This window comes from Pongo abelii, chromosome 9 (assembly GCF_028885655.2).
Source record: "Pongo abelii isolate AG06213 chromosome 9, NHGRI_mPonAbe1-v2.0_pri, whole genome shotgun sequence".
In the NCBI taxonomy this organism is placed as follows: domain Eukaryota; kingdom Metazoa; phylum Chordata; class Mammalia; order Primates; family Hominidae; genus Pongo; species Pongo abelii.
This window is the reverse complement of record NC_071994.2, coordinates 109,004,875-109,019,755: the sequence shown is the minus strand read 5'-3', so window position 1 is coordinate 109,019,755 and position 14,881 is coordinate 109,004,875. Positions and strand designations below refer to the sequence as shown.

The following is a 14,881-nucleotide window of genomic DNA, read 5'->3' as shown; positions in this document are numbered from 1 at the left end:
TTTGGAATAAATTCTGGCTTTTGTGTTTTGCTATGTATACTAGTATAAAAATGATGGCACTGCATAAAGTTTAAATTTACTGTGTTCAGCAGAATTGTAAGAATCTGACATTATTGATGAATATTTAATAGAGGATAAAGTAATATAGTGATTGCTCACCAATTACTTAAAAGATATCTATGAGTAATTACAAACAATGGAGGTATAAATAACTATCTAAAATAACGACCATCTTTATGTTGTTGAAGGAAACCTGTTCCTACAGTTATCAAATACAAGATTACTATTATATTTGTTTTGTAGTTCTATACATGGCAGCATCAAACTTAAAAGAATAGTCATTCCAGATCCTGAAGTCAATTAAAAAAACTAGGATTGTATATTCTGAATTTTTATCTTCCTTCTGATTTTGATCTTATCAAGTGTCAGTTTTTCTCATTGTTTGTGGATTGCATTATTAATAAAATAGAGAAAGATTTAAACACTGTATATGCCTCTTGGAATGTAGCTGCAAATTAAACAATAATAGACGTTTAAAAATTGTTATGTGCCGAAGGGAAAAGAAGTTTCAGGTATATGTAAGTAAATTCTTCAATAAGTTGATTTGCTTACCCCATAAACAAGTTCTCCTACCATCCCATTCCAGATTTTTGTGTCTGCATCCCTTGCTCCATATTTTCCATCAGGGACAATGGCAATTTTATACTTGATACCAATATGTTTTGCAATTTCAGATGCCAAATCTACACAGTATCCTTCATACTTGTCATTTCCTTCAAACATTTCATGATTTTTCTTGTACATAACATATGGGGATTCCTATAATGAGAGAAGTAGAACTGTAAAGGAGAAATTATAAAACATTTGAAAAACCTTATGTAACTTTCCAATTTCAGAATTTGACAAAAGATTGTATTTAGTATTGGTACACATACTGATTTGGTGTAGCTAGAAGTCAATAATAAAACAGATGAATATATAAGTATGCTTAGAAGAGATTAAATTGCTTTGCATTGGATACTAAAACTGAAATCTTTAAATTTCCATTTGAGAAAGTATTAAAAACCTAGCACTATGACTGTGATGGGAGAAGTGTCAGTTAACAATTATCTAAAGAAGCATAAATTATATTCTTTGGCAATGAAATGAGTATTTCTAAAATATTTCGTGAAATTAAAGACTATTCAGTAGTCAGCTTCACCTGATAAAAGACTAATTCAAGGTTACAGGTTTCCATATTCTGTGACTTATTCTGCATCTTATTTAGCCACATTCAACTGTGACTTCCTTTAAGAAAAAGGTTACATCATTTTTCTTTGATCTCTAGTGTTTGGCAAGATGCTTTTCTCAGAGCAGGCACTTGGTACACTATCATTCAAAGAAAAAATGAATCAATAGTTAAAAAATTCTTAAATGGTTATTTGCATTAAATCTGCTTTCCTAATGTTGTCCAATATTTTGGCTTTAAGCATGGTTTGTGCTCCATGAAATTTAATTATATTATAAAACATTTCCCTAGTGATGCTGATAATTTTCCTCCAGTTGTAATGAGCATACACTTGAGGTGATATTCCCATTTAGTTTTCTAAGCAAGTGAGACAGAAAATTTGATGAATAATTATGGTGAAAACCCTGATAAAATGAAAAAGTTTATCAGTGGCTAATAATTATTGGACAGTTTTCAGTTACACACACACATACACACACACACACACACACACACCCACCCTTAAACCAAACCATTAAAAGACATGTACTAAAAAGACATTTTAGCAAAAAGCACTTGATTTTGTAAGTGGCACCTAAAGCCACCAACCAAAGATAGACCTGGTGAACATATAATATGGAGAGAGTCCCTGGTCACATCTGAGTTTTTCCAGTCATTTGCAGACAAGGAGTGACCACCTTTGGCTACAATATTATTGAGCTAATGTATTCATATTTTATAAAATTGTACTGTAACATTTATTTGGTAATCTGTCATAAAAGTATTTTCTTTTTCCCCAGAAAATTCATAATTGGGGAAGTTGAATTTGCTCTTAAAACTCTATAATAGAAGGTAATTTACTTTGCATGAATAACATGGCAACCTACACTAATTCTGATTTTGTTTTTAAGTACTTCATAAATGTAGAACCCCTTTTAAAAATTTAATAAAACGTGAATTATAGGACATTTTATTTTCTCATAGAGATGCCCTAAATAATTCCACAGTGGGCAGTTGTCCAGGACTGGTCCTTCTACTGTGTTCTTAAATCCTGCCTTAGGTTGGCGTGGCCAAATGACCCAGAAACCTCCAACTTTTTTGAATTTGATGAATATTCTAACCCTGGAATCAGGTAAAAAGTTCTTCCACACATAAAAGTAAGGCAACCAATTGCCTCTTCTTTAGATAGATGAAAATTATGCAGTAGTTTATGGAAAACATTGTGAAAATATAAAGAGTTTAGCAAATGTGGTTATAAAATTGGTGAATTGTGGTTATAAAATTGGTGAATTTTTGCAAAGCATTATTTTCTAAAATATACTATAAAATATTAATAGTTATTAGGAGCTAATTCTTACATTTTCTCTTTTTTTTTTTACAATAACCTTTTTAAAATATGGAAGAGTACTTAGAAAAAAGCAAGAGCCACATATATGTAAAATGCTTAAATTCAGATTGAAATGGCTGTACAACTATTATCTATAAGTGTAACAAGTTTAAGAGTTTTTCAAAAGGGGTATAGCAAAGGCTCCATTTGGTACTACGGTTGAAGGTCAATTCACAAGTGTCTGCAATATTTGAACACATTAATTTTTGTACTCAAGCACATATATTACTGTATTACCTTGTGTGTGCAAGTTTCTCTAGCTAGTATTTATAATCTAATTTGCTAAATGCCCCCTACATTATATAATGAACAATTTACTTCAATAAAAGCTACATATTTGTTATTTAATCAAACATTTATTAAGCAGCTACTGTGTGCCAGTCAGTTTGCTGGGTGATGGGGACACAAAAATAAGTAAAGTATGCCCCTTGTTCTCTTGCAATCGAAGTCACTATAATTTTTTGTAATAATGGCAAAGGAGTATAAGATGTGGGGAACAATAATAAAATATAGTAGTGAAAAACAATGGTAGCTCTTACTTATTTAGTGCTTACTGTGTATCGGGCACAATGTAAAGTTCTTCATGTCTTTTCATTTACTTTTGACACTGGCACATTGAGGTAGGCATTTCCCATTTTGCAGATGGGACAATGAAGACTCAGGGAGGTTAAGCCAGTTGTTCAATTTCACAGAACTAAAAAGTGAAAGAGGTGGGAGCTGACCCTGTATTTTGATATTTTGTTTTGTTTTTGTTTTTGAGAGACAATCTAGCTGTGCTCTATCACCCAGGCTGGAGTGTAGTAGTGCGATCTTGGCTCACTGCAACCTCTACCTCCCGGGTTCAAGTGATTCTCCTGCCTCAGCCTCCCAAGTAGCTGGGATTACAGGCACACACCACCACTCCCGGTTAATTCTTGTATTTTTAGTAGAGATGGGATTTCACCATGTTGGCCAGGGTGGTCTCGAACTCCTGGCCTCAAGTGATCCACTTGCTTCGGCCTCCAAAAGTGCTGCAATTACAGGTGTGAACCGCTGCTCTTGGCCGACCCTACATTTTGAAATATCTGGAAATTTTTGAAGCTATTTCATTTATCAAAATATGTGCAATTAATTGAGATTCCATATGACTTAATGAAATATCTGGAAAATTTTGAAGCGTTTATTGCATTTATCAAAATATATGCCATTAATTGAGATTTCATGTGACTTAATGAGAGAGGGAACAAGATTAAAGAAATGCATTTCTGCATTTTTATGAAATTCATTTAATGAAATTCTTCATATGATCTTCTATGTAAACAGTGTAGATAAAAACCTTTCAATGTATTCTCATAGTGTCTGGCATATAGAAGGCACTAAATAAATACAAAGATATCCTGGCCTATCAGTGTTTCCTAAATAGCAGTGTCTTTATAAAGTAATTTTATTAGAAATTCTGATTCAGGTTTTCTAAAGGAAAGTAAATATTAACAAGTGCTAGGTTATCTCTTCTGAAGCAAGCCCGTGTCTATTTGAGTAAAATATATATCTAATGTCTTCTTTCATTTTTTCAGTTTTTTCTTTCTTTTTTATTTTGGACAGCAGGGGTCCATCAGGTCATTGTTTTCCTGCCAAGCAAACCAATGAAGACTAGAAAAGGCTTCAGTTTACTGCAGATGTTGATTAGAAATGTAGTTAGATTTTTACCTATCCAGGGGCATAAACAATTACTGAGATTCAAGATGAGTGATGCAGACAGCATGAGAGAAATGACATGATCACACCCAGGGAGGTGGGGAGGTTTAAAGGAGAGAACAGCTAGGCTTTCCTTGAACAATGTCTCTCATGGTTGCTCAGCTCTGCTGTTTCTTTGACTGTGTTTCATTTTGCTTTGCTTTCCTTTCATGTCAAGTCCAAAAGAGTAGCAAATACTCAACATTCGCCCAACCTCCTCATTTCCCCCATGCTCAATCTGGCAAGTTGTCTGCAAGTAGCTCTTCAAACACTTCATATTAGAGTTAATACAAAGTTTGGGGGCTACTATGGGGGAAGAAAATACAAAATCTTTTCAATATAATAAATAAATTCTGGCAAGTCATTAAGGAGGATTTGTGGGGTATCTTTGTAAAACAGCCTTATGAATTCTCAAGTGTTCGATTTTGAATAAAAATGGAATGATCAGAAGGATAGAGTAACCTCTTTTTTCTGTCTTATGTATACAACCTGCCATGATTATTATCAACTACTGTGCTTTGCAGGACAGTAATTTCTTAAAAGTTATTTAAAATACATTATCTCTTAGTGAATATGAGTTGTATATTAAGGTAGTTTCTCTAATGAATGGGGTTCTACATCTGTTCTGCTTTTCAGGAAAGAAATCACTCTCTGTTTAAAGCTGCTACATTAGGGCTTGCTTATGAAAGTATTTATGTAAATTAATTAAGATTATTTTTAATCAATAAAATATAATTTTCCTACCAAGGAAATTTTTCTGGATTATTTGTATTTAGCAGAAGTGGAACTATCAAAACAAAATATTTATTAGAAAGGCTTCAAAATTTTCTAAATATCACAAATATAATTATTACAATTACTATTGAAAGTTGTTAAAATAATGAGATCAGTGTTAACCAATGTTGTTTCCTATGTGGATATTTGGTTTTCTCCAAAAAATCTTAATGGATGTAGATAATTTATCCCATGGATAAAATTCTTAAAAGTGAAAATTAAGATATTATTCAATTCAGAAAAAAAATGAGTAAATCCAATGGCTGAAAAAATTTAAATTTAGCCAAAATTATTTAAAAACTAACTGATTTATAAGCTCTTCAGTGAGTGATGTATGTGAAATAGGAAAATTAATATTTGGTATAAGGAAGAAAATACATTTTAATTTTCTGTATGTATGTATATATACATATAATACATTTTATATAAATATGCATGTGTATGCTGTAATGCACATATATGTGTATAGTGCATCTACAGAATTTTACATAGAGAAGAAAAAATATCAAATATCTTATAAAAAGTACAAAAAGTAACCTCTGGAAAGATCATGTGTGATAAGGGTAATTGCTTTTAGGTTTGTAACATAATTCTGATACTGGAGTGAATAAATTTGGTTTTATGGAAAATTTGCCTAAAGGATTGTTGTGTTCATGAGATGGTAAGAAATACCTTTGTAGTTGAGCAATGCATCATAAGCATCTCTTAACTTCAGTAGTAAAGCTTTGGGAAAAAAAGGAGCTTGTCTGAAACATCACTGTATTACCTCCCCTTTTCCAGAGAGTTCAATAGCCAAGAAAGTAGTAAGATTACAGAGGAAAACACCACCCTCCCTTCTCCCAAGATCTACTGTAAACTGCTTTTCCCTCAATTGCCATATTTATCCAAACCACATGGAATAGATTTGGCTTCTTTGGGTTATTTGCAGAAATGATTACTTTTAATACAAAAAGTTAAATCAATATGGTCACAGTCTTATAAATTTTATTGATTTTATAAAATTTTTAGTCAATAAGACTTAAAGATAAAAATGATATTAATTTTATTTTCTATTAGATTTTGCTGTGGTATATTCAGTATGATTATATTCAGGTAGATTAAATTCATTATTAAAATGAAAATCACATTGTAGATATACAACACTGTTACAAGAAAAAATAACTTTCAACAGCCATAAAAGCTAACACTACATTATATTTAATAAAGATAGCTAATATAATTCTTAATTATGTTTCTGGTCTGCTTTCTCTCAATATATTATAAGTTTCATTGAGTGCAGGATTTTTGTCTGTGACATATCCCCAGGGCCTAGAACTGTGCCTAGCACATAGCAGACGCTCAATAAATATTTATGAATAACTGAATTTCTCAATCAATTTTATTTAGCAGTAGCATATAGTGTTACAGTGTATCAACATATAAATAACAACATACACAAAGGACAGACAACTGGAAGAACAATAACACCATATCAATTTCAATCAAAATGAATTATATCCAGTGCTCACTCTCAGCCTTCTTCTATATCTAGATATAGGTATCACATATATTAAAATGTCTAGCCAATTCCATCTGTGTTGGGAGTTTTCAGTTGAATCTGGGGATAATTACATGCAGATGTCAATATCTGTTTATCTACAAGGGTTTTCTTTCATAATGAATGAAGTGGAGGGATATCATAGGTCCTGGACTACCATTTTCAACAAAAGCAAATTGAAGGAACACTTTCAGAAAAAGGATTCTAGTATGTCTTTTTGAATTACTGAATGATTATGCAGTTGCAAATACCAGAGGTATTATTTATATAAAGATTACATTTTCATACAAAAAGACAGATACTAGTATTATACTATTTTGATAGCAAAAATATTGATGGCTTTACTGTCAAACAACATATAACTTTGCAGAATATCCCATATATATATATGACTGAAGAAATCCAACTGAGATATATATATATATATCTCAGTTGGATTTCTTCAGTCATTTTTAGTCTTTTTTTTTTGATAGCATGCTTCCTAAAAACTAGCCATGCTTGCAAAATTAATTCAGTATTTTGGTTTTAAGAATTATTTGTCCAGTCCCTTTAGTAACAGGGATGGAAAGGAGATTCTCTATATCATACCTATAATGCACATTAAAACACTTTATTTCACACAGAACAGGCAAAAATCCAAGAGATCTTTAAAGAAAACAACTGTATATATTCAGAAAACAAGCACACAAATTCCAAGATATTTACTTATAGAAAATCTACCCTTGGAAATGGAGTGATATAATTCCATCATTTACGTACAGTGACCTCATTTCAAGATAGGGGAATTGATATGTCAGAATCGCTAAGTGATTCTTTGTCAACATCTATTTCTTGAGAAAGATGAAGATTAATTCTTCTTTTGTTCTAGGATCTCAGAAAAGTCACAGAACTTAAAAATTTTTTTTTTCTGGTAGTCCAGAGTTGGTCATCCAAGAAGAATCCCACATGAAAAATAAGCTTAAATTTACTACACTGGAGAACAAGACTTGAGCCTTAGTTAGGAATGGTCGAACAGCGTGGAACTCTTTTCTTTCTTGATCAATTTCTTAAAATAGGATTCTTCATCAGAGGCTGAAAAGAGGAGGACTGTACTGAAGTATGACTTTCCATTACTGTGTCTTTTTTAGGAAAAGAAACATATATATATATATATATATATATATTGCTTTTCAAGTCCCATGCAAATATTACACAATTAAGTTAGAAGGTTTACACAAAAACTGCTGTTGGTTGGTTTGCTTTCTAAAATCATAAACTTCTGCTGAAGGCTTGTCAGATTACATTAAATTGCTGACTGGTGATGCAACACAGTTAAAACTAAGTGCAACATATGAAGGCTTCTCTCTGGCATTTTCATGCTTTAACCTTAATATCGCTTTTGGGGACAACTCAACATTACTAAAAATCTGAAACTAAAATGACAAAAGCTAAAAACTAAATTACATAAAATACTTCCATTGTATTTAGAGTAAGGTTTCCATAAATATTGTAAAATATGTTTTGCCTAAAGAGACGTGAGCTGAGTATATATAACTTTAAATGAGATAGAAAAGGTCACCGATTGTTGATCTCTTTTGACTAGCGTTGACTTTAAAGGGCATGTTTGACTTTAGAAGAGAAAAATATATAAGATATTCTATTATTTAAAAGGTAATTTCATGAGAATCTCTTTGAAAAAGCAGCCTTAAAATTTAGAGGATTTTTCATTTTTTGATGTGGCCAAATGAAGCAATCGTATTCTTCTTAATTTTTAGAAGTTCAATAAACTATAATGTGTACTTCTCACTGGTCAATGAGAAAAATAATCGGTGGAAGAAAACCCTTTTCTCATTCAAAATAAAAATAAAACAAAATTAATTCCTAAATCATTTAGTTATATAAATCATGCTCATTAAAATCTTCACAGTCACATCTTCACTATTGTAAACAGACAATACAAATCATTATCCGATGATTGAACTACCTGAAAATTATAATTTTAAACACTATTAATTATTATTACATTGACTTTTTAAAAACATAGTAACAATAATAATATGTTTACTACTGGATATATTTATGTGATTGGTGGTTGACCTTTGGCATGTTCACTATTTTGTGCTTTAGGGTCTTAGCATTTCATACATTTCCAACTAGAGTTTGACAGTCTCAATTTTTAACATCTGAGCATTTTTCCAAGAACAACAATGTGACAAAAGATAATACAAATAAAAGTACTATATGTACTCAAAGCTTAGGATGAACCTATTCAAAGCCTCAATAGGCTTTTGTGGATCAGAACACCCATGTCACCATTGCTAACAGTCAGCTTTGCCCTCCCTGCTCACCATCGCTGGGGAGTTAAAATTGCCTGTGGACAAAACGGAACACCATAAAGCATAGACCAACACTTACCATAATTGTGGTTACAACCACTGTTCTGTTCTCAATAGCAGCTGTGTCATTGCCAAGAGTTGGTACATCTTGAATCAAGACTAACTTATCCATATCATTCCAGTAACCAACCTGCCAAATAGAGAACATGCTTGAAAACATATTTTAGAAGCATTTACTCTAGTTCTTCTTAGAACAATGAAGGGTATGAATAGGTAAGCAACCAAAACAAATGTAAGCAAACAAAACAAAAGCCAATGGAAAAAAAAGTGGTTGGAAGTGTTCTTACTTGCTCATGAGCCAGTTTTCCTGGTATTAAGGATCCTGTCTTGTTACATGTTTGGCAAATTTACTGTTTACAATAGTGGAGTGGCCAAGAGATTGGGAATGGTGATTCCAAAAGGAATATGAGCACGGTACATTATTTTATGCAGATCCCCTCCTCTAGTGAGATAGACTGGTGCCCCCTAAATTAATTTGTGTGACTTTATCAATAAAGTTACAGGTTGTGTAGTAAAGGGAATAGCCAGATTTATAAGAAGAACATGTACAGAATATTTTCAAGCAAAAAAAACTTGTATATTTTTAAAGCAAAACAGGAATGGTTTTGGGTTTGGTATAACCTAGCCACTAGGTAACAATCTTACCATTTTTTGAAATGCTAACTACATCAGAGATGAATATTAGTGGTCAATGTTTTCGCTTTCAAATATTACATTTAAATTTGTATTTTTTTCATTAAAAATTTTTTTTTTATTTAGAAGTCAAACACTTTTTCCTAAAAATGAATTAAGTAATTACTTAAGTACTCTGAAAAGTAGTAAGCTACAATGGGATCTTAATGGAAATTTAGGATTCTTTGTTTTTTGCAGACCATTGAGCAATAATAATGGCTATTACATATTGAATGCTTGCTGTGAGGCAGACAATGTACTCAATGCTTTTTAAAAGTATATGTCTTAAGGTTAATACACATACCAAGTATGGAGTAGGGGCAGTTATTATCCACATTTTAGAGGTGAGGATTCATTTTAGAGAGCTAAACAAATTACACAAAGTTACACTTTAGTAGGGCCTGAATTCAAAACTCAGGACTATATGACACCAAGTCTACATGCTTTGCTATTATGCTACGCGACCTTCCAAAATGGGTGTTCATTTAATGCTTGACAAACTTCTTTCTTGAATTTCTTGATTCAGTTGATAAAACTCATGTCTCCAATAAAATGTATGCATTTGCTCACTGCTCTGTATTCACTATTTGTTCTAATATGTTTTGGAAGTCTCACTTGCCTAATCCAAGTTTTTCAACTGCCATGTTAGTATTTATGAGCATATTAAAATAGAGTAAGCATTAACATGTCAGAAAGAGGCACTAGATTATTCACAAGTGTTGCATATATAATTCAATAACAAAACAGATGGAGAAAAAAACTTTTTATTAATACGGCTTGCTACACTTCTTGGTTTGATCCAAAATTATAAGTTCAGTAAGTTTTTTCAGTAGTCCATGTGAATCAATCTCTGGTTGACATTTATTAATAATTATGCGAAATTTTAAATCTAAAACAAGTATATATTTGAGACCCACCCTCTCCTCAATTCTTATGTGTACTTAAGTCAGTTGATTCTTGTTAACTCTGCTTTCCACATGACAGTTATGTGACATGAAAAGGGGTTTTACAGTTTAGCACTCCATTAAAATGCACCCACCCTGAAGATCTCATCAGCCAGTTTTCAGGAGAGACAATTTTTCTTTATTAATGAGTCCCACAACAGAAAGAATCACAGATCTGGGAAACATTTTTGGAAAGTACCTAGATATTGGCAAGACCTTGATATTTTGCATTTAAAAACTAAACCATGGGTTTGCAGTTATTCCCCTTTTAAAGATAAATGATTCAGAAGTGCCAGCAAATTAAAATAATAAGCAAACTTTAATTTTTTTGCCTTATACCTATATGCAATTCTGGTTAAAAAAAAGAGAAAGTCATATTTTGTGATATGGGACCAGTTAATGGTAGATTTCATGTGGACCATGGGCTTATTTAGAAGTAAGTCCACATGAGGGGTAAGTTCTTAAAGAAAGGAATCCTAAAGTTTGGACCCAGACCTCACAGAAGATGGAATTTCTCTCTCTAGTCTTCACAGCATTTTGCATTTTATTAAGAATGTTTCCCATGACTGATTTCATTTAATTAGACAGGGAAATGGTTATTTTTCCTATAGACAAAAAGTGAGTGAAAAGTGGTTTTGTAATGCTAGAGCAAAAATATGGAAGCATTTAAATCACTAAATTGATAAAGGATGTCAGAAAAATATTCACCTTCTTTGGACTACTAAAGGTGATTTGTATGCAAATGTAACTATAGTAAGATATGTGAGAAAATGTGTCTGTATTTAGGATGGTCTTGGCCTAGAACATAGAGAACAGACAGGGACTGAGCGGCTGTGAGGAGCTCCTGTTCTACTCAAAGTTGGTTCCTTGGAGAGCTGCTTTGATCAGACCTGCCCTGAAAAATCTGACCTAATTCCCACACCAGCCCTAAACCCTTATAGGCAATGGGACTGAAGATGTTTCAAGATCTTGAAACCTGAGTCAAGATCTTGAGTGATGCTCTAGAGCTGCAGGAATTTTGGTTTCTACTGCAGCCCCACCTCTTTCTAGCTGAGCATCTCTGAGCAGGTTAGTTAGTTTCTTTGAACCTTACTTTTCGATAAAAGGAGAAAAAAATATATATCTTATTTTTAGGTTGTCATGAGGATTGAATATAAAAATGCACATCAATTTTCCATTACAGTGTCTGACATATAATGTGCTCTCAATACATACAATTTTTACAATTAAAGATTTCTGAAACCATGCAACTCTGGAGCATTCCCTCTGGAGCCCTGCATGGGGGTCACTGGAGTGATATGAAGATTCCGCTGTACTTAGGAGGTGGGACTTCAGAAAGAGCTTTGTGGCTTCTGCTTAATGAGACTCTCAATCAGTTTTCCTGTTGCTGACAGACAAACTGATGGGTTGACTCTCTGATCTGTTTTCAAAGATAGCTCCCTTGCTGGCAAGTGTTCAATTTACAAGAATGATTGCTCACTTCTCAGACGTATTGCCTAGTTTCACCAGCATAGTGTCTCTCATGGTAGCTCATTTTTAAGTTTAATATTCCTGACACAATGCCCGAGTTGATCGTTGCCACAGAAAAACGAAGATAGATGAGTCTACATCATTTTATACTTCATATTTCTTTTAAGAGCCTTAGATGAGTGTCAGCTGGGTGTGAAGATGTACTGTTAATCACTCTCCCAACTTACTCCTTAAGTTTCTCTTTGAAAAGTCTTAATTTTTGTTACCATCATGGTTCAATAGGCTATGAAAAGATTCAGTACTATGAATAGACCACTTTGTTTTTTTTTTTTCTTTTTATTATTATTATTATTATTATTATTATACTTTAGGCTCTATGGTACATGTGCGCAACGTGCAGGTAAGTTACATATGTATACATGTGCCATGCTGGTGCGCTGCACCCACCAACTCGTCATCTAGCATTGGGTATATCTCCCAATGCTATCCCTCCCCCCTCCCCCCACCCCACAACAGTCCCCGAAGTGTGATGTTCCCCTTCCTGTGTCCATGTGTTCTCATTGTTCAATTCCCACCTATGAGTGAGAATATGCGGTGTTTGGTTTTTTGTTCTTGTGATAGTTTACTGAGAATGATGATTTCCAATTTCATCCATGTCCCTACAAAGGACATGAACTCATCATTTTTTATGGCTGCATAGTATTCCATGGTGTATATGTGCCACATTTTCTTAATCCAGTCTATCATTGTTGGACATTTGGGTTGGTTCCAAGTCTTTGCTATTGTGAATAATGCTGCAATAAACATACGTGTGCATGTGTCTTTATAGCAGCATGATTTATAGTCCTTTGGGTATATACCCAGTAATGGGATGGCTGGGTCAAATGGAATTTCTAGTTCTAGATCGCTGAGGAATCGCCACACTGACTTCCACAAGGGTTGAACTAGTTTACAGTCCCACCAACAGTGTAAAAGTGTTCCTATTTCTCCACATCCTCTCCAGCACCTGTTGTTTCCTGACTTTTTAATGATTGCCATTCTAACTGGTGTGAGATGGTATCTCATTGTGGTTTTGATTTGCATTTCTCTGATGGCCAGTGATGGTGAGCATTTTTTCATGTGCTTTTTGGCTGCATAAATGTCTTCTTTTGAGAAGTGTCTGTTCATGTCCTTCGCCCACTTTTTGATGGGGTTGTTTGTTTTTTTCTTGTAAATTTGTTGGAGTTCATTGTAGATTCTGGATATTAGCCCTTTGTCAGATGAGTAGGTTGCGAAAATTTTCTCCCATTTTGTAGGTTGCCTGTTCACTCTGATGGTAGTTTCCTTTGCTGTGCAGAAGCTCTTTAGTTTAATTAGATCCCATTTGTCAATTTTGGCTTTTGTTGCCATTGCTTTTGGTGTTTTAGACATGAAGTCCTTGCCCATGCCTATGTCCTGAATGGTAATGCCTAGGTTTTCTTCTAGGGTTTTTATGGTTTTAGGTCTAACATTTAAGTCTTTAATCCATCTTGAATTGATTTTTGTATAAGGTGTAAGGAAGGGATCCAGTTTCAGCTTTCTACATATGGCTAGCCAGTTTTCCCAGCACCATTTATTAAATAGGGAATCCTTTCCCCATTTCTTGTTTTTCTCAGGTTTGTCAAAGATCAGATAGTTGTAGATATGTGGCATTATTTCTGACGGCTCTGTTCTGTTCCATTGATCTATATCTCTGTTTTGGTACCAGTACCATGCTGTTTTGGTTACTGTAGCTTTGTAGTATAGTTTGAAGTCAGGTAATGTGATGCCTCCAGCTTTGTTCTTTTGGCTTAGGATTGACTTGGCGATATTACTGCTAGTTAGCACCAGCTTTCTTTTTCCACTATTCTTTCTCTTATAGAGAATGAGTTGACGTTCTGCACTTACAGTTTTGTAAAATAAGTAATTGTCATTTGCATTTTAAAATATTCTGTTTAAATGGCAAATTTTGCAAGGTCTGGTGTGTGGCAAGGAGGTGAGCCAGTCTTACCTTTGTCCACCTGTTAGCATTTAGCATTGTCCACCTGTTAACATTTTTAGGGGCCTGTGGAATATCTGTCTGCTCCCCAGCTAGCAGAGGATCTCTAATTAAAACTTGCCTCTTTTTTGTTGCTGGCTGTGTGCTGGTAGAGTGGGCTGTTCTTAACATCTCCTTCCCTTGCTTCAGTCAATCTCCTTAGAAGAGCCTGCCGTGAGGTGCAGCTGGGGCCCCTGGCTGCCATCCATCTCCTGCCACTCCTGATCTGGATCAGGTAGTCTCCAGCTTACCATGTATTAGCTGGCAGCCTGCACGTGGGCTATGCCATTAAGAAGATGGAAATCTAGAGATGGTTTTCATGGCAGCTCCAGACTTCTCACAGGTATAGAAGCACACCCATATTATAGACTGAAGCAAAACACAACTTGGAAAGCCTTTGCCATTTTCTGTATAACACTTTAACTTTAATGGTCCTGCCTCCAAGCCTTTCTTCGGTTGTTGCCCCTTCCATTTCATCCTATCCAAACTCTAACATCCTGGCAATTTTAAATCCCACCTCCTCCATGCAGCCTTCCTTTATTTGTTTTCCTCCAGCAGGAAATCATCTCTTCCTATGTAGGTGAGTAAGGGAGAAAATACTAAGAGTAAAATATGTTTTCTCACTTACAGGCTTTGGATAAGATAACTTATTGGGCCATAATTTTCTCATTTGAAAAAAAGAGAAATACTACTACCCAAATTATGGTTTGTCACGAGGATGGAATCATGCAAAGCACCAAGTCCAGTGCTTAGGATACAGCAGGCAT

General features: G+C 34.0%; 1 protein-coding gene across 6 annotated transcripts in view; it reads right to left on the bottom strand.

Annotated features, from left to right (window-relative positions):
* GRIA4 (glutamate ionotropic receptor AMPA type subunit 4) overlaps positions 1 to 14,881 on the bottom strand; it is a 382,353-nt gene that overhangs the window by 62,666 nt on the left and 304,806 nt on the right. For 5 of the 6 annotated variants that reach the window (NM_001373892.1, XM_054523828.1, XM_054523831.1 and 2 more), the window contains 2 exon segments: positions 613 to 819; positions 9,013 to 9,123. In NM_001373892.1, the coding sequence (NP_001360821.1) occupies positions 613 to 819; positions 9,013 to 9,123 (318 nt within the window). 6 annotated transcript variants of the gene reach the window in all.